This window comes from Idiotropiscis lumnitzeri, chromosome 2, assembly GCF_059441095.1.
Source record: "Idiotropiscis lumnitzeri isolate Australia: NSW breed Sydney's pygmy pipehorse chromosome 2, RoL_Ilum_1.0, whole genome shotgun sequence".
Classification (NCBI taxonomy): Eukaryota; Metazoa; Chordata; class Actinopteri; order Syngnathiformes; family Syngnathidae; genus Idiotropiscis; species Idiotropiscis lumnitzeri.
In genome coordinates this window covers 11,196,094-11,216,870 of record NC_142392.1, presented here as the reverse complement: position 1 = coordinate 11,216,870, position 20,777 = coordinate 11,196,094, and the positions used below count along the sequence as shown (strand labels likewise).

General features: G+C 40.7%; 1 protein-coding gene across 1 annotated transcript; it reads right to left on the bottom strand.

The window, feature by feature from the left end:
- Nucleotides 1-12,896: 12,896 nt before the first annotated feature.
- LOC148341677 (uncharacterized) lies at nt 12,897-16,474 on the bottom strand. The gene is made up of 2 exons (XM_088287342.1): nt 16,089-16,474; nt 12,897-14,417 (listed from the first exon to the last, which is right to left on the bottom strand). Exons 1-2 carry the CDS (start codon nt 16,213-16,215, stop codon nt 13,429-13,431), a joined length of 1,116 nt encoding a protein of 371 aa, XP_088143468.1. The 5' UTR covers nt 16,216-16,474; the 3' UTR covers nt 12,897-13,428.
- Between the last annotated feature and the right edge of the window lie 4,303 nt (nt 16,475-20,777).

Sequence of the window (20,777 nt, the reverse complement as noted above, 5' to 3'; positions counted from 1 at the left end):
GTGAATTATTAAATGAGACCTTCGAGAGAAACTCTTGCCACAAACTGAGCAGGAAAAAGGTTTTTCACCACTGTGTGTTCTTGTGTGCCTTGTTAAATGCGACTTTACAGAAAAGCTTTTGCCACAAACTGAGCAGGAAAAAGTTTTTTCTCCACTGTGTGTTCTTGTGTGAATTATTAAATGAGACCTTCGAGAGAAACTCTTGCCACAAACTGAGCAGGAAAAAGGTTTTTCACCACTGTGTGTTCTTGTGTGCCTTGTTAAATGACGCTTTACAGAAAAGCTTTTGCCACAAACCGAGCAAGCAAAAGGTTTTTCACCACTGTGTGTTCTGGAGTGATTTACTAAATTAGACTTTTGAGAGAAACTTTTTCCGCAAACTGAGCAGGAAAAAGGTTTTTCACCACTGTGTATTCTTCTATGTGTTGTTAAATCTGGCTTTTGATAGAAACTCTTGCCACAAACTGAGCAGGAAAAAGTTTTTTCTCCACTGTGTGTTCTTATGTGCCATTTTAAAGAGAATTTTGAAGTTAATGATTTCCCACAGTGAGAACATACCCAACTGTCAGTGTGACATGCCCTTTCACCTTTGGCTTGCCCATCATCAGCATCAACATCATTAGTATCATTATCGTCATGCGCATCTGATGTGTCCTCATTATGTGCTTGTGATGGCCCCCAGTGGTCTTCATCACCTTCTGTTTTCACGTGATGACTTGAACTGCTGCTTGTAGGCTCCGCCCCTCTTTTGTCCTCACTCTCATCCTTGTTTTCAACTTCAGTCTTTATAGGGACAAAGTTCAGTGGTGACTTGTTGATCTCCTCCTCCTCCTCCTTTTTGATGTGAGTCAAGTCTGGCTCCTCTTTCACAGAACGGAGATCATTTTGTCTGACGTCTGCAGGACACAAAAAGACAAATTTGGTTTGGTGAAGTCAAAGCTCATGCGGCGACTTTGTCTTATATTGTTTCTATCGTGCTACCTTGACTTGTGTCTGCTGCACACGGACCAATGCTTGGATGTGGTGAAACTATGCACATGTGCACAAAACTGTGCAGGGCCACCGGAGGTTCATTGACCGAGCCAGTACAAAGTTCATAAATAAGACGAATACGAACTTGATTTTTTTAAAAACGTAATAATTTGTGTTTTACTCACGAACATTGATCAACCTCCATTGATCTTATTGCCGCAGTGTGCAGTTTTTAGAGTCAGGTTGAATCATTCCATAAGGAATTGCTTGAACAAGATATGTCAGAGTGTTCGTCAAAAACGAGACAAGCCTTCATAAATGAATCACCCAGCCAAGATTGTCTTTGTCACTTGCAAGGAGCAGTCCGGCAAAGAGAAAACCTTTCCCGCTCCTGTGCGGCCTTTATTGAAGCACAGCAAAGCAATTTGTATATGCAAACTCATAAAGAATGGAAAAACATGAACACTTTGACTTTATCACACTTCTGTTCAATGCGAGCTAAACGGTTTCCTGTCAAACACGGTTCAAGACGTGCATCTGTTTTTGTGGCTTCCTGCTAAACTGCCAGCATAGACACAACTCTTTTACCACTGAACTCACGTTTTCCTGTTTAAGAACTCCATGTTTTTGTGACCTTCTATTAACCTGTGTGGTATATTTTGTTGTTGATGTGTGGGTCTGGCTCAGCTTCCCCCCGGACAGGTCGCCAAGCATGACAGATTTGGTGATGGAAAGAACCTCCCTGACACAGCCATTTTGGTTCGAAAGAGATTTTATTCTTGTCACATGCTGATGTCAAAAGAAGTCTCCCCAAAAAAGAGAAAGGGAAAGGGTGTCTCCTCCCTTTCCTTCTTATTGGGAATGGCCACACCGGACATGAATGTCTAACTTTACCTTGTTGCATATGCATTGTCATTGTACGATTTCGCCCCCAAAGCCCCCTACGGCGAGAGCAGATGTGGTTGCTATTTCAAGTGACCTTCTGGTGCCATCCTGACTGCTTCTATCACCTCGAGTGCTCCACACCTAGAGCTTTTCAAGCCTTTTGGACAGTATCTCGTTTACAATGGAATTTCAACACAAAGACTGGTCACTTCTTTAGTCTCCAATTCCCTCATAGTTATTTAAGAGAATTACTAAAATGTTCATAAGAGTGAATAAAAAAATACACTACATAATTCCCCCTTCGAGGCAATCTTGTCCTGATAAAGCAAAAACGACACCAGCATGTCACCAACAATCCCATTCCAACCTTTTATATGAATCCATTGTCTAAAATTTGGGAAACCTAATTGTCTAAAACCTACATCATGCTCAAGGCATGCTACATAAGGGTACTTTAACTTGGAAAACTAAGTATAATAAGGTCAAATTGCTCCCTGGCGTCACTCTAACACCTCCTGCAGGACCACACATAAATCCAGCTGTAAGAGCCATATTGAGGATTGTTTCTAATTTGGAATTCATTATTATTATTTAAACATTATTGATATTGATTGCCTAAGAAGCCACACGTGAGAGGGTGGTCATGTGACATGCCGTATAAATTGTAGTCATGTGACGTGTCTAAAACGGACATTCAGAAGGTCGGGTTTAAGGTGACAAAGTTTTCTGACCGACGACAACCAGCGACATCAATGCACGACAACCAACAACGACGCTGATCAGCCAACTGTGACAGCCACACCACCGACGCTGGTCAATTGGAAGTTTCGTCGCGTCAGGCTAGTCATTACTCACCTGCTCCTACAGTGGCAAGTAAACCCCAAAGAGTTGCCACTACAGTGTGCGTCTGATGGAACACCTGTTGTGGGACCCTAACTTATTTATGGTGGCCACTGGGGGCCATCGCAACATAATGTCATTGATAAAATAGGAATCCTTCAAGTGAAATATGTTTACAAGTATTTCATTTTGCATTTGGAGATAGTTTCATCGTGGGTACTTTTTGCTTCCATTATAATCTGGATCCCTAAAAGAATTAAAGGGGCCCTGGAATCAGAGTCACTATTTATTGTATGATTTACGTTTGGGTTTTTTTTTACCCAAAATGACATTTATCCTGCGAGTAAGTTCCGACATTAGCCTTTTTATTTTTATAAAATTTCTGTTTTGAAATAAATTTTAAAACAAAATTACGTTTGAAGAGTAAAAGTTCTTACACATAAGCATTAAGCAACAACACTTTCACTCTGACTTCCATGTTGACATATTTGAATAATGACTGTATATTTTAAAGTTATCCAATATGTATTAAAATTCGAAGAAGATACACCAAAATATTATGAGTTCACTGAATTATTTTGTAACCGCAATGATGTATAACAGCCAGACGGTGTCAGTAATGAGTAACAAAGTAACACAACACCTCCCATTGTTCTGTCATCATTGTCATTTGCAAAATGAGTTGCGGGGGAGATGCAAACCACCTGGGCCACAGGAACTTTATTACCAGGAACTAAATGTTCCTGGCCTTGTTGGTAGAAAAGGGGGTTGTGACGTTTTCCCTTTTTAAGCCCATAGTAAGCCAAAGATGCAGATGCATTCCTTAGAGCATGCGCTTGTTCACTGATGAGATCCGTGCAACTCTGGATGGATGCATTAAATGTATTTTAAATGTTTGGATGGGGTGAAACTACGCACATGTGCACAAAACAGTGCAGAGCCACCGGAGGTTCATTGACCGAGCCAGTAAAAATTTCATAAATAAGACCAATACGTACTTGATTTATTAAAAAAAAATAATCCTTTGTGTTTTATTCACGAACATTGATCAACCTCCATTGATCTTATTGCCGCAGTGTGCACAGTTTTTAGAGTCAGTTTGAATCATTCCAGAAGGAATTGCTTGAACAAGATATGTCAGAGAAGTTATTGTCAAAAACGAGACAAGCCTTCATAAATGAATCACCCAGCCAAGATTGTCTTTGTCACTTGCGAGGAGCAGTCCGCCAAAGAGAAAAGCTTTCCCGCTCCTGTGCAGCCTTTTATTGAAGCACAGCAAAGCATTTTGAATATGCAAACTCATAAAGAATGGAAAAACATGAACACTGACTTTATCACACTCGTCCACACTCTTCCTGTTGTTCGAACGGTTTCAGCTTACAAGACATGTTTGGGTCACACTTCTGTTAAACGCGAACGGTTTCCTGTCAAACACGGTTCAAGACGTGCATCTGTTTTTGTGGCTTCCTGCTCAACTGCCAGCATAGACACAACTCTGTTACCACTGAACTCACGTTTTCCTGTTTAAGAGGTCCATGTTTTTGTGACCTTCTATTAACCCGTAAGCATAGTTTTGAAACATGATGACATGACAAACTTAATTTCTTTCACAATAATATAAAAACTTTTGCAGATATAGCAAAAAAAAATTGGAGAAGCTGTGGAGCAGAGCACAACATCAGTCAGACCCCGGGTCCACAAGCCCTCTGGCAGAGACGCAAACAGAGCTTTCGCTTCAGAGTGAACCATTCACTGTCTACCATACTGTCAAGAAACTCGGAAAATGTTCCATAAGAGAAGAATTCGGAATGGGTGCTGAAACACAGGTGCGGTTTCGGTGCATGGCAGTGACTCGGCCAATCTCAAGAGTCCCACAAACGTGACAGTGTTGTTGCTCATTGGGATATGCAGAAGGAACTTGCAAAGCGTGTAATATCTTGTTCCACCATCAAAAACTGTTGTCCATCAATCGTCACCGGAATGCCAAGAATTGCCGGTCCTTGAATGCTGAGGCTCCGCGGGCACCCCATCGTGGAATGTGGTCCCAATCGGGTTGAGGCGTCAACTGTGCGTTTGGAAGCCATAGAAGCGTTGTCGGAGGAGGGGGTAGCGGTGGCGCCCCCGTGCTAGAGGAGCTCTTTGTGTCAGGCATGGCGCTGGTCCACAGGCTGACACATTTCAGGAAGTGGCTCGGTTTGGACCGCTCATCACCCAGTGACCCCACAACCCACAGCAAGAGCACGTCCCACTCACAACCCATGTCTATAACCACCCCTACTTCTGTTACGTGACCTTGTTGACCGGCCGGTGCGGACAACAAGCCTGCTGTGGCACTGCGTCACCAGAACCTGGCCCAGGAGCAGCGGAAACGGAAAGAGCAGACGCAATGGGAGCTGCATGCGTCGGCTGCTGCATTAACTGCTTCCCCCTGTTTTATTTTATTTATTTTTCCCATGTTCTTTTTTCCGTTCCCGGTGAATTAGCACTCTTGGCCCTCTGAACCCACGAGTGTAACAATTCTTTTTCTCCATCCAATACAATATTTTCTTTCATCGATGCAAAAACGGGGGTTCTACTCATACTGATTAGCAGTTTCTCATTGACAGACTGTTCCGCATGATGTCAGTAAGGACAATTAACATTAGTTCGGAAAATATCCCCTTCTTAATCACAACTCAAAGGGATGATTCAATAAACATGCGAACCTTCAGAACACCCATGAACACGTCAACTATAATTTAGCTATTCTTTTTTTAACTAACTAATACAGTGATTCTCAAATAATGGGGCGCGGTGCGATGCTGAGGGGGGCGCGTGAGTTGATGACAGTGCGCCACATAGCCAGCAGCCAATCATATCACAGCGGGGTGTGTCCTGTTCTTCCGCTTTAGTGCAGAACAAACTGCAGTTTCCACGCAGGAAATCCGTTCAGCGCTGCTCTAAAAAAACGACGCCATCTTTCATTCGTCTCGTCGAACAAATAGAAGCACACGAGTTGTCGCCAAGCAGAGATCAAGTGCGGATTTGTTGGGATTGGCGTTTGAAAATGTGTGCTAGAACGACACCCAAGTACAAAGAGGAACTTTGTAGAATAAAAGAAGAGAACGAGCAACATCTTCAACTGCTGGGCGAAATTTGCAAGCGGCCTCCTGTTGTGCTACACCAGTGATTCGGCGCGTGGTGCGATGCTGGGGGGGGGGGGGGGGGCGCGTGGGACCCTGGCGAACATGCTTTTTTGCATGGTTTTGGGACCGAAAAAGGCGATCTCAGACAACGCGAGTTTGAGCTCGTCAAAGCTGTTTGTGCCCCGAGTTCACGCAGTACTGGTTTAAAAAAAAAAGCGTCGCCCCGTCGCTTGTTGACCCGGAAGTGATTTATTTCGCCGCTCTTTAAATGCTAAGCTATCTTGCGCCTCAGCAGAGCGAGCAAGGAGGCGCTAAGCGCGCTAATCGCTAAAATGAATTGCTTCGATGGACGCTCGACTTTGAAAAGAAGTCTGACTCAAACCGCGTTCGGGCGGAGAGCCAGCAGCTATGAACAGAAATGTTGTATTGCAACCATTACGTATCCAAACAAAATAAGACGATGGCTACGTTAGCAATTTAGCAGACGCTCTCAGGCTGGAACACGGAAATGGCTGACGTCATCAAAACGAAGAGGTTCGACGTCAAACGGATTGTAAACATAAAAAAAAAATGTATAGTCAACAAATTAAAACTGTTGCTTTATGTTATTTATGTAGAATTTTTGTTTGAAATCCCCCTGGCTCTTTTTGTCTTTTCTATATTATGTACGCATTAATAACTGTTTGGTTTGTTCATGTTAATAAAGTTAAAAAAAAATAAACAAAAACGTAAAGTAAATATTTATCATCCCATCAATATTCGCACCACAGAGTGCTGAGTTTCGAGATCCTCACAATAGTCGTTCTCAAAATGATATTTTTTTTTAATCAATTTATCTTTGTTAAGGGATATTTTATTGACAATCCAACATTAATATACAAAGAACATGTACATGAGTACAAAATGTAAAAAACAAAATTGTGGTGGGGGGGCGCGAATTTATTTTCTTCTTGGTAGGGGGGAGGCGTGACAGGAAATAATTGAGAACCACTGAACTAATACAGTGAACCCCCGGTTATTGCGGTTAATGGGGACCGAGACCACCCGCGAAAACTGAAAATCCGCAAAGTAGCGTCGCACCTTAAAAAAAAAACAAAAAAAAAAACACCGCGTATATATATACTTCGCACCTATATATATATATATATATATATATATATATATATACTGGTAGAGAGAGAGAGAGTGAAATTCAAAAAACAAAAAAACTAATTATGATTAAAACTTATTATTTTTTTATTCCCCAGCCATTATTTTTGTATTTATTCAATTACTTCTTTTTGTATTTATTTAATTACTTTGACTTTTACCTGCTGGTACGCCGTCCGGTGTGCCCTGTGAATGTTATGATCCTCCAGCAGAACTGGAGGATTGAACAGGACTCTCCAAACGCAGACCCGGGAAAAAAGGTGGTGATACAAAGATATTTATAATCACAATATAGTCAGTGTAATCAGCGCGTCTCGCAGCAGCTGACGACATGGCGCGAGACGATCGCTGGAGGAACGCCCACACAGCTGAAAAAACAAAAACACACGCGGCATGACAGGCACGGATCATGACAGTGAAATGAAAGGTGGCATTCTTCATTTATTTATTTATTCATTCATAACTGACAGCCTCGCGCTCCGCCGGTACCCGGGCGGAAGGTGCTCCTATTCGGCTTAACTACCACGCACGCCGGCCGGTCTCCTTCAGAGCTCACGCACGGTCCCGAACGAAGCCAAATGTTGCCGCACGAGTGCCCGGGCGGAAGTTGTTTATCTTCGGCTTGACAGCCACACACGCCGGCCGGACTCCTTCGGAGCTCACGCACGGCCCCGAACGAAGCAAAATGTCGCCACGCGAGTGCCCGGGCGGAAGTTGTTTCTCTTCGGCTTAACTGCCACGCACGCCGGCCGCAGCTCGGGTACGGTCCGAAACGTCGCCCCCGATCGTGTCCGTCGCCACCAATCGTGTCCGGGGGAACCTGCTCTTCTTCTTCCACTCTCTTCTTCGTCCACTCTCCTCTTCGGCGCACGCCGGCCGTCTAACCGCTTCAGCGCCCCCTTGTGCCGCTCGGCGAAACTACAATACACCCGAATATTTTTTAGACCCGCAAAGCACTGAACCCGCGAAAGGTGAACCGCGAAGTAGCGGGGGTTCACTGTATAACCCCGTTTTCCTCAACCAATGAGTCAGTATTCTTTGAAGTGGATTATGCGCAGACTAAAAATATCTAATTTAATTTATATCAATTTACTGTACAGTGAACCCTCGCTACTTCGCGCTTCAGTGCTTCGCGGGTCTAAAAAATATTCGGGGGCATTGTAGTTTCGCCGAGCGGCACGAGGGGGCGCTGGAGTGGTTAGACGGCTGGCGTGCATCGAAGAAGAGCGTGGGCGAAGAGGAGAGTGGACGAAGAAGAGCACGTTCCCTCGGACACGATTGGTGTCGACGTTTCGCGCGGTTCGGACCGTACCAGAGCTCCGGCCGGCGTGCGTGGCAGTTAAGCCGTAGAGGAGTATCTTCCCCGGGCACGGGCGGTGCCAAGCGGCCCCCAAGTTTAACCGAATGGAAGCTCCGGAGGAGGAGGGCATGCTCGCGTCACAGTAAGCCGAATAGGAGCACCTTCCGCCCGGGTACCGGCGGAGCGCGAGGCTGTCAGTTATGAATGAATAAATAAATAAATGAAGAATGCCACCTTTCATTTCACAGGGCACACCGGACGGCGTACCAGCAGGTAAAAGTCGAAGTAATTAAATAAATACAAAAATAATGGCTGGGGAATAAAAAATAAGTTTTAATAATAATTTGTTTTGTTTTTTTGTTATAACATGAATTTCACTCTCTCTCTCTCTCTCTACCCATATACATATATATATATATTTTTTTTTTTTTTAAAGCATTTTTGAAGGTGCGCCGCTACTTCGCACTTTTTTTTAAGCATTTTTGAAAGCGCGCCGCTACTTCGCGGATTTTCAGTTTTCGCGGGTGGTCTCGGTCCCCATTAACCGCGATAACCGAGGGTTCACTGTATCTCAAAAGTCCCCTCATAAAATGATAATTCATGACATTCCTGTCATTTCCATCTCAAAATGTTGTTCCATTAATTTGAATTATCGTAGTACATCCGTCCCCAAACTGAAGTATGGAACATTATATGTTTTTTTTTTTTTTTCATTTTGCATCACCTTTAACCTTGCATGTTCTGTTTCAACAAAATTGCATCTCTTATCAGTTTCCCTGTTTCATGAGTTCCTGCTGGGGGCACAAAGGAGGAGTTCAGAGAGGAATTTCACCCTCAGGGGCAATCCCAAACTTTTGTTTCCGGGACATTGAAACACTCTGGGCTGGTTTATTGTTCTTCTTATTGCAATTTTACTGCATTCAGTCTTCCTCGAGACTGAATACGTTCTAGTGTTTGCCAAATAGTTAATCCTAGTTTCTCACTTTAGCTTTTCACAGTCAAGATATGAACTTTTTAACTGCACAATCACTTCATTGAGGTCTAATTATCAATTGTTTACCGTAGTCAGACTTTTGCCGTCAAAGAGACCTGTTCCTTCACCGTACGTTAACGTTTTTATCACTCAGGGCGTTTCCGTGTTGACAAATCACATTCCACGGAACATGCATTCATTCTTTTATGATCTTAGATTTCTCTATTTAAATGGTGACAAAATTATAATTATTTTTAACAGAATTTAATAAAAACGTCCACAAGCATAGGAGGGATGTTTGGTTGGTGTTAGATGAACGGATATTAGGTGAGTTAATTTTTTAGACAAACATCGATTATGAATGAACATGTCCTTTCAATGTATTTAACTTTGCCACGTCTTACCTTCACCCTCACTGTTCATAACTAAAACTATTTTCTTGTCAAATAAATATGCTTATATAAACTCAAGAAATTCCAAGTTTTGTTTTGAATTAAGTCACATAATTATACATGCATGGTTTGACACATGTTGTTCATATGTATAGTGTTGGGGCCGCAACTAATGATTGTTTGTTTGTCCTTTACAAAAATAGTTTATAATTTAATTGTTACCAATTATTTGATTAATCAGTTGTTGGAATTCATTCATAGTCATGTTGACCCTTGGCCTTGGAAACATATTTTGAGTGATCAGTGTAGTTTTGAAACATGATGACATGACAAACTTAATTTCTTTAACAACATATAAAAACTGGAATATGTAAAATGTTAAATAATCAGTTCAAATTTTAAACTGGGAAAAAAACGTGGAGTTCACCCCCCACTATTGTTTTTTCTTTGGCATTTATTTTCTGCACTGATTTCATTTGGCATAAACAAATGTTCAGCAAACCGGCAAGTAAAAGGCAATATTTAAAAATAAAACGACAATAACCTTGAACACATTTCCCCAAACAACTTAATGTTGTGATGCATATTTTTAACGATAGAAAGTCGTTCTTTACAAAGCAAATGAGAGTAAAACGGGTACTAACCTGCTTTGAGTGGCACAACACGAGGCTGGTTGCAATCTTCGCCCAGCAGTTGAAGATGTTGCTCGTTCTCTTCTTTTATTCCACAAAGTTCCTCTTTGTACTTGGGTGTCGTTCTAGCACACATTTTCAAACGCCAATCTCAACAAATCCGCACTTGATCTCTGCTTGGCGATAACTCGCGTGCTTCTCTTTGTTCGACGAGACGAATGAAAGATGGCGTCGTTTTTTTTCCTTCGAGAAAACCGCAGTCTGTGCGGCACTAGAGCGGAAGAACAGGACACACCCCGCTGTGATATGATTGGCTGCTGGCTGTGTGGCGCACTGTCACCAACTCACCGACAGATGTCGCCATTTGCGATGCAAATCATTATTATCTTCTTCTAAACATTGGAAAGCGTACGATTTGAACCGGATGGACATGACCAAACATTTTAGTTCCCAAATATGAACTTGAGAGATGTATTGAATTTTACTTTTGTTGCTGGTTTTGTTTTTACATCTGACACCATAGTGTTGGTTGGACAGTATTCCAAATGTATTCTCTATTATTAACAGTTGACATGATAAAGTGAAACTTTATGTCAACATATTGACCTTTTTACAGGGTTTTTTGCCAGCGACGTGGTTGCGAATTTTAAATTAAAATACATCACTGTTTTATTCTCTAAATGTTAGAGTCTTAAAAAATGATTTCAGTGTTTATAACTTAACTAATTTAAATATTCCATTATTCGTTTCAGTATTCATTAAACTACGGTGATTCATTATTTATTTCAAGATTCATTGAACTGTTTTAGTAATAATTTAGTATTCAATGTTTACTCGTGACTGTATTTACTTTTTCAATATTTGTGTCACTATTTTGTTCAATCTTAATATTATGGAAAATTATTTAGCAAGTAAGGTTTTTGTTATTTATTGTGGCCACCTGCTTTTGAAGAAAGTGCCTTTAGCTTCTTGTACGAGAGGATTCTTTGTGAAGCCAAAACAACACGACCTTGACTAATAAGTAGGATCAACGCAGAAAAAGTATCTTTTTGTTTTAAGATTACACAGTTACTGTCAAATAAATCTTCATCTTCCTGTGTGCATCAGTATCTTCCCACGCACTTCTCCCACTGAGATTACTCTGCAGACTGACCCAAAAGACAATTTATTTTCCAGACCATCTCATTGATCTTCCCTCACTGCTGAAAATTCCACAACAATCTGGGGTCAGACTTGGGATAGCTGAATATCCGCTGGTGAAATTCAGGGATGCTGGCAGGTAACCTCCAGGGTCCAATTCAGACAGCAGCAGCAACAAACAGCGTGATGCGAATCATCTCGTCCGTGGTGACAAATAAACGCTGACTCCAGTCGCCATCAAGTTGCCAACTCCTGACAAACTAAAGCCATTGAGAGAAACTGAGACTATTTGCGTTTCTCTATCTGGTTCTTTTTACAGTTCAACTTGTAGTTCAGTTTTTCACCTTTTCACACAGCGTAATGAAGGCCAGTTGAGCAAGTGGAACAAGTGATTTTATTGATGACTGTGGAACACACCGATTTCATAAGCACCGTTTCTTCTCACACCTTTTCCATTAGGTACGATTTAAAAGACAACTGAAAAGCATAACGTTAACAAATGTTGTTCCAGGCAAAGGCAATTAATTTCATTTCAATGTTTGAACACAAAAAAAATCATCATCACTCAGACACAATGCACTGATCACATTGGCCTTGTGTCAATAAAAGAGCTTTGAAAATTCAATATATCATATTTTCTAAATCACATTTACATCTTACCACGAAGAGTCGGTTCCTTGAGGTTTTTTTTTTGTCTTTTTTTAAGCTTCAAGGATCGCTGCTATTCTCGTAGGGCTGGGCAATAAACCGAAAATTTACCGTGATCGAAATTTAATAAAATCATTTTGCCCATGTCGGTTTATTCGGTGTTTAAAAAAAAAAGAAGTCCTTTTAGTCTGCAGCTATGTTCATGCCCCTGTAAGACGGCTTGAGCGATTGTAGTCACGTGACTCCACCCAGCTGAACAAGAAAGAAAACTGACGACGCGGTCGTAGCTGTCGATTCCAATCTAGAAGCAGCTGACACGGCTGAAGACGAAGTAACGTTAGTTGAAATTGTTCCTGTCGCGCTTGTCCCGAAAAGAAATTCGACATCTGTCGTTAGGAAATGTTTTGGGTTCCATAAAGACGATGTTTAAGCAAAAGAACATGAACTACAAAGTGCATCGTAAGCACCAAAACAGCGCGTCCAAACCTTTTCTTTTTCACCACCCACAACACAACCATGTTGTTGACTTGGAGCTTGTGCTAAAAGCTCAAAGTGAGAAGCAAGGTTGGACAAGTGACAACAGCCCATAACGGAGGCGACACCATTCGAGAGAACGTCTCGGTGGTGGACGCGATAGCCGAGCACATAGCTCTAAAGATTTAGCTCCTCTAGTTACAGTGGAGCGGACAGGATTTAAACGCCTCATGAAAGTAGCCGACAAGAGGTACGCAAATATTTGTCACAAACTGTACTTCCCAATATGGACAACATCGGGACGGGAGCGGAGACATGTCAAGCGTTTTGCATCCACATCCGACTTGTGGTCGAGTCACAACATGGATCCCGGTTTGAGCCTGAATGTGCATTACATAGACGACAAGTGGCGACTGCACACCGGAGTACTCGAGACGGCACATTTTCCTGATGAACCACACGCGTTTATTTGGCATTGGCATTACATTGACATTTTTTTCATTTTATTTAGCATTTTGTTTACAGGCGACTAGCTCCTTTGCACATGGCATTATTTATATTGTTTACAAGATACCTTTACACAAATCTAGGCCTATGCAAATGGCATTACAGCATCTCAGCACAATATATTTGCAGAAAAAGATTTTGTGAGAGGTACCCTTTTTCTCCTGTTCTTTGTGACATTGATCAAATCATGCAAAGCAAGCTATTTGAAATGTTTATACAAATGATTTTTGTACTTTTATTTTTCATTGAAAGTAATGTGAACTAGTTGGCCAATAAAAAAATCAGTTAATATGCATTTCCTGCATTTATTTTGATTTTGGTCCTCAGGGGGAATTTATCGTGCATTTATCGTTATCAAGGTAAAATTGCCCAATTTATCGCGATATTGATTTTAGGTCATATCGCCCAGCCCTATATTCTCGCCATCACAATCGTGTCTCGCAGCATGCCGTTTAGTGGCGAATTTTTTAGCACAAACGCTGCAACTGAATGGCTTGCCACCACTATGTGTTGTTATGTGTTTAATTAAAGTAGACTTTTCAGAGAAGCATTTTCCACAAACTGAGCAGGAAAAAGGTTTTTCTCCACTGTGTGTTCTTGTGTGGCTTGTTAAATGCGGCTTTTGGGAGAAGCTTTTACCACAAACTAAGCAAGAAAGACGTGCAGTGTGTGTTTTTGTATGTTCTGTTAATCGTGACTTTAGAGAAAAGCTTTTACCACAAATTGAGCAAGAAAAAGGTTTTTCTCCACTATGTATTGTTGTGTGTTTTCTTAAATTAGACTTTCCAGAGAAGCTTTTGCCACAAACTGAGCAGGAAAAGGGTTTTTCTCCAGTGTGTGTTCTTGTGTGTTCTGTTAAATTTCCCCTTTCAGAGAAGCATTTTCCACAAACTGAGCAGGAAAAAGGTTTTTCTCCAGTGTGTGTTCTTGTGTGGATTGTAAACGTTGACTTATGCACGAAGCTTTTGCCACAAACCGAGCAAGAAAACTGTTTTTCACCACTGTGTGTTTTTCTGTGCCCTTTTAAAGACAGCTTTGAAGTGAATGAGTCAGTGTGACATGCCCTTTCACCTTTGGCTTGCCCATTATCATCATCATTAGTATCATCATCATTGTCATGAGCGTCTGATGTGTCCTCACTATGTACTTGTGATGGCCCCCAGTGGTCTTCATCACCTTCTGTTGTCACGTGATGACTTGAACTGCTGCTTGTAGGCTCCGCCCCTCTGTTGTCCTCACTCTCATCCTTGTTTACATCTTCAGTCTTTATTGGGACAACGTTCACTGGTGACTTGTTGATCTCCTCCTCCTCCTCCTCCTTTTTGATGTGAGTAAAGTCTGGCTCCTCTTTCACAGAACGGAGATCATTTTGTCTGACGTCTGCAGGACACAAAAAGACAAATTTGGTTTGGTCATGTCAAAGCTCATGCGGCGACTGTCTTATTTTCTACCGTACTACCTTGACTTGTTCCTGCCGCACACGGAGCAATGCGTGCGACCCCAACTTGGACCGGACCATGGGGGCATTTCACAAAATTACGTCCTACGATGTAAACCTCCTTTTTGCAGCACAACAGTGAAAAACGAGCATTTAAAAAGGAAGCATGTTGTGGCTGATGCCCGATTTCATTCCGGACATAGTCACAGGCGTTTCTGGAAGCGATCTGAAGTTAGCACACACAGGCTATTGTGTGCGTCTGATGGAACACCTGTTGTGGGACCCTAACATCTTGATGCAGACCACTGGGGGCCATCGCAACATAATGTCATTAATAGAATAGAAATCCTTCAAGTGAAATATGTTTACAAATTTTTCATTTTGCATTTAGAGATAGTTTCATCGTGGGTACTTTTTGCTTCCATTCTAATCTGTATGCCTAAAAGAATTAAAGGGGCCCTGGAATCAGAGTCGCGATTTATTGCATGATTTATGTTTGTTTTTTGTTTTGGTTTTTTTTTCCCCAAAATGACATTTAGCCTGCTAGTACGTTCCAACATTCCCCTTTTTAATTTTTTTTTTTGTAAAATTTCTGTTTCTAAATAAATTTTTAAACAAAATTACGAGTGAAGAATCAAAATCCCTACACATAAATTAAGCAACAACACTTTCACTCTGACTTTCATGTTGACATATTTGAATAATGTATATTTAAAAGTTATCCAATATGAATTAAAATTAGACTAAGATACACCATAATATTATTAGAGTTCACTGAATTATTTTGTAACTGCAATGATGCTGAACAGCCATAGGGTGTCAATAATGAGTAACAAAGTAACACAAGACCTCGCACTGATACATCATCATTGTCATTTGCATAAATTATCAAGAACTATGAGTTGAGGGGGAGATGCAAACCACCTGGGCCACAGGAACTTTATTACCAGGAACTAAATGTTCCTGGCCTTGTTGGTAGAAAAGGGGGTTGTGACGTTCTCCCTTTTAAGCCCATAGTATGCCAAAGATGCAGATGCATTCCTTGCAGCATGCGCTTGTTCACTGATGAGATCCGTGCAACCCTGGATGGATGCATTCAATGTATTTTAAATGTTTGGATGAGGTGAAACTACGCACCCGAGGTCCATTGACTGTCACCCGACCAATCCAGTAAAAAGTTAATAAATAAATAAGACCAATACGTACTTGTTTTTTTTTAAACGTAATATTTTGCGTTTTATCCACTAAAATTGATCAACCACCATTGATGTTTTCGCCGCAGTGTGCACATTTTTTAGAGTCAGGCAGAATTCCTTCCCTAAATCATTGCTTGAACAAGATATAAAAACCAGAAAATGTAAAATCTTAAATAATCAGTTCGAATTTTAAACTGAGAAAAAAAACATGGAGTTCACCCCCCACTATTGGTTATTCTTTGGCATTTATTTTCTGCACTGATTTAATTTGGCATAAACAAATATTTAGCAAGCCGACAAGCAATATTTAAAAATAAAACGGCAATAACCTTGAACGCATTTCCCCAAACAACTTATTGTTGTGATGCATGCAATGTTGTTCTTGACAAAGCAAATGAGAGTAAAACGTGTACAAACCTGCTTTGAGTGGCACAACACGAAGATGGTTGCAACCTTCGCCCAGCAGTTGAAGATGTTGCTCGTTCTCTTCTTCTTTTATTCCACAAAGTTCTTCTTTGTACTTGGGCGTCGTTCTTGCACACATTTTCAAATGATAATTCCAAAAAATCCGCACTCGATCTCTGCTTGGCGATGAGTCATGTGCCTCTTTTCGTTAGCGGCTAGCTAGCTAACAAGCTAAGCTAACTACGCCGAAAAGCATCAACGCGCAAAGATGAGGTTATCGGGACACAAAGACTTAATGAATTATGTCGACGTCCTTTAGAGTAGCACTGGACATCCTTTGAGAAAATTACAGTCAGTTCCACACTAAATCAGAAGAATTTAGCAGTGGGTGTTTTTGTTCCGGTGTGGACGGGTCGGTGGATGTGGTCGAGGTCCTTCGGAAGCTGCGCGCTTGCTAATGACGTCATGCTTTAAGCACGAATTTTTCAAATATATTTCTTTGCCTCTGCGTTTGTTTTTTACCCTGACTGTTCTATTTTAATATATAGTTTATATAATATTTTAATTCGGTTGATAAAAAAAAAACTAAATTAACGCCACATTTGCGCGTCAGCTCCTACGTCACTTCCGCCTATGCCCCGAGTAGCCGCTGCTGGAACAACAGTGGGACGTTTACGTTTCTCCTACCGAACTTGCAACAATGCTGTGGTTCACTCGGGCTGCAAGATTGTATGAATATAATGTCTGCATATACTAGTAGTGCCTCTCAATTATTTCACGCCCGCCCCTTCCAAGAAGAAAAAGATTCGCGCCCCACCACCACCAATTTTTTTCTGTCTTTGTATATTGATGTTAGATTGTCAATAAAATATCCATAAACTAAGCTAAATTGATAAGAAATATAATTTTGAGAACTATTATAGTGAGGATCTCGAAACTCAGTACTCTGTTGTGCAAATATTGATGAGATGATAAATATTTGTCATGTTATTGTTGGAGTAGAGTCACCGTGGAAATGAGAAGTAGTTAGTAAATCAACCTTTAAAAGCCAAACTTTCTCCAACGGAAATAGTACAAAGACAGATATCTGGGCAGCTTTTTCTTAATCTCACGAGAAAACTGCACTCGGGCGAGCACAGTCAAAAAATGCGCGCCATCTTTCAGCCCAGCTTCAGTTTTTATAGGAGTTTTTTTATGTCAAGGGTAATGTAGGTTGAATCGGTCGTCCTCGCTCCCTCCCACGGCACGGGTCCACGTCCAAGGGAAGGTCCTCCCCAGGTTAGTCATCGTGTGGATAGTTGATTCCCGTCTGGTCCCCAAGACTGGCACGCCAAGGCTGGCCTTCTCCGGCGGGTCGTCCCTCCGTCGCTCTCCTCGCTGGCATTCCTCTGTAATCTTGTCGGTGTGCATGTGTGCACGAGCATGTGCAAGTGTAAGTATGTGTCTGTGTGTATGCATGCATATGTGCATGTGCTCCGATCTCCAATTGTTATGTCTTTCAGAATGTGTTTTTTGCGATGGCTTCTATGTGAATCCTCCAGTACCCAATTTGGTATGTTTGCATCTCTACAGCCAATGTGGAGAATGTGCTTTGTCGTCTTTGTCCATGAAGTGCTGTGAATGTGAATGCAGCTCATGGAAATGTTATGTGTGCAAATTTGTTCTCACTACTGAGAATTTCAATAAAGTTCACACATTTCAACTAAGTACTATCAATTTAGCATATAAGAAAAATATAATAAATCAGTAAACATCATGACTACAATCCCAATCAATCTTATCTATGCACTGTACTTCTACTTTCATTTGATAAACGCTTTTTGTTTCATCCATGTTTAACATATTCAGCAAATATGAACCTGCTAAATTAAATAATTGACCTGTCTTGTAAGTGTTTAAAATAATGCCAGCAATCATAATACAATCCTTCATTTATCATTGCAGTAGTCTTATTGCAGTATTTTTTATCATTGCAGCATTTTATTAATTTCCCCTCTGGAACATGGACGGACATTCGGAGTGTTTCCTTACACTTGTAAATGTTGTGGGATGTAAGTGTGTATATACACATGGGGATTTGTGTGTTTACGTATATACTGTATATATTCGCATAGGTTTGCTTTTTCTGAATGTCTGCTGCTAATGTCATACATTAACGGCTACATTACGCCGCCGCCTCTGTGTGATCTATACCTTTGCTGCTGTAACACTGCAAATTTCCCCATTGTGGGACTATGAAAGGACATCTTTATCTTTATCTTTAAATCCTTGTGTTGGTGCTTGTTAAATAATTTTCCATAAGATTAAGATGGAACAAAATAGTGAAACAAAAATTTAAAAAGTAAATTCTGTAACAATTAAACATTTAATACTTAATTATTCCTAAAACAGTTCAATGAATCTTGAAATTAATAGTGAATTATTGTAGTTTAATGAATACTAAAACGAATAATGAAATATTAAAGTACTTAAATAAATACCGAAATCTTTTTCGAACACAATAACAGTTAAGTAATAAAACAGTGACATATTTTAATTGAAAATTCGCAACCACATCACAACCTGGTGAAAAACCCTGTAAAAAGGCAAAGGTGCAAATATGTTGACATAAAGTCTCACTTTATCATGTCAACTGATAATAATAGGGAAATACATTTGGAATACCATCCAACCAACAACATGGTGTCAGATGTATAAACAAAACCAGCAACAAAAGTAAAATTCAATACATCTCTCAAGTTCATATTTGGGAACTAAAATGTTTGTTCATGTGCATACGGTTCAAATCTTACGTTTTTTCTGTTTCGAAGAAGATAACAATGATTTGCATCGCAAATGGCGACATCTGTCGGTGAGTTGGTGACAGTGCTCCACAAAGCCAGCAGCCAATCATATCACAGCGGGGTGTGGCCTGTTCTTCCGCTTTCGTGACGAACAGGAGGAAAAAAACGACGCCATCTTTCATTCGTCTCGTCGAACAAACAGTAGCTCACGAGTTATCGCCAAGCAGAGATCAAGTGCGGATTTTTTGGAATTATCATTTGAAAATGTGTGAAATAACGACACCCAAGTTCAAAGAGGAACTTTGTGGAATAAAAGAAGAGAACGATCAACATCTTCAACTGCTGGGCGAAGGTTGGAAGCAGCCTCGTGTTGTGCTACACAAAGCAGGTTTGTACACGTTTTACTCTCATTTGCTTTGTCAAGAACGACTTTCTATCGTCAAAAATATGCATCACAACATTAAGTTGTTTGGGGAAATGCGTTCAAGGTTATTGCCGTTTGATTTTTAAATATTGTCTTTTACTTGCCGGTTTGCTGAACAATTGTTTCTGCCAAGTGAAATCAGTGCAGAAAATAAATGCCAAAGAATAACCAATAGTGGGGGGTAAACTCCGTGTTTTTTCCCAGTTTAAAATTTGAACTGATTGTTTCACATTTTACATTTTCTGGGTTTTATATATTGTTGAAGAAATTTCTCATGTCATCGTGTTTCAAAACTATGCTGACAGATGTAGTGTATTTTTATATCCACTGTTTGAGTTGAGCCACCGAGAAAATGAGAAACATTTCGGAAATGAATCTTAAAAGCCAAACTTACTCCAATGCGTGTTCGTTTTTTGTACTCAAGAAGAATAGGGTCAAATAAAGACTCAACTACAACTGATTAGAGTTCCGATATTTTAGTTTCTTTGATTTCTGGAGTTCAGGAAATAGTATCTGGGCGGCTTTTTCTTAATCTGACGAGAAACTGTACTCAAGACGAGTACAATCGAAAAATGGCGCGCCGATCTCAGCCCAGCCTCACATTTTATAGGAGGTTTTCTTTGTCAAGGGTCATGTAGGTTGAATCGGTCGTCCTTGCTCCCTCCCCCGTCCACGTCCAAGGCTCACCTTCTCAGGCAGGCGGCAGTCTCTCGGTCTCTCCTGCTCACATTCCCCTGTAATCTCGTCAGTGTACAGATTGTGTGGTGTATGTTTTCCCAGATCAAATTATGTTTTTTGGTGTTCTTGATCGCGTCCCTGTGACGTCCTCCCCGGCCCAACTTGATATGTTTGAATCTTCGATGGCCTATGTGGAGAATGTGTTTTGTCGTATTTGTCCATGAAGTGCTATCTGGTTTGTCATCAGTTTGACCTGAGCAGACTGAACCTGTTTGTTCTGAATGAGAGTGTGGGTCATGAAAATACTATGTGTGCAATTTTGAGGTCTTACATTTAAACTAAGTCATATAAATTTAGCATATGAATGAATCAGTAAACACCATGACTACAATCCCAGTCAATCTTATCGATGCACTGTACTTCTACATTCATTTGATAAATGCTTTTTGTTTAATCAATGTCGAACATATTCAGTAAATATGAACCTGCTAAATTAAATAATTGACCTTCTGTCCCGTAAGTGTTTAATATAATGCCAGCAATCGTAATACAATCCTTCAATATTCATAAAGATAAGATAAAGATAAAGATGTCCTTTCATAGTCCCACAATGGGGAAATTTGCAGTGTTACAGCAGCAAAGGTATAGATCACACAGAGTCGGCGGCGTAATGTAGCCGTTAATGTATAACATTAGCAGCAGACATTCATAAAAAGCATGCAAATATACACAGTATAAACATATCTAGTGAAAGGAAACACTCCTAATGTCTGTCCATTATACAGAGGGGAAAACACTGTAATGATAAAAACTACT

What these genes read in the sequence shown, in the direction of transcription:
- LOC148341677 (XM_088287342.1), bottom strand. Translation starts at nt 16,215, where the DNA reads ATGTGTGCAAGAACGACGCCCAAGTACAAAGAAGAACTTTGTGGAATA. An exon ending in TGTTGTGCCACTCAAAGCAG is followed by an intron (nt 14,418 to 16,088) that starts GTTTGTACACGT and finishes TGTGTCCTGCAG; the next exon opens with ACGTCAGACAAAATGATCTC.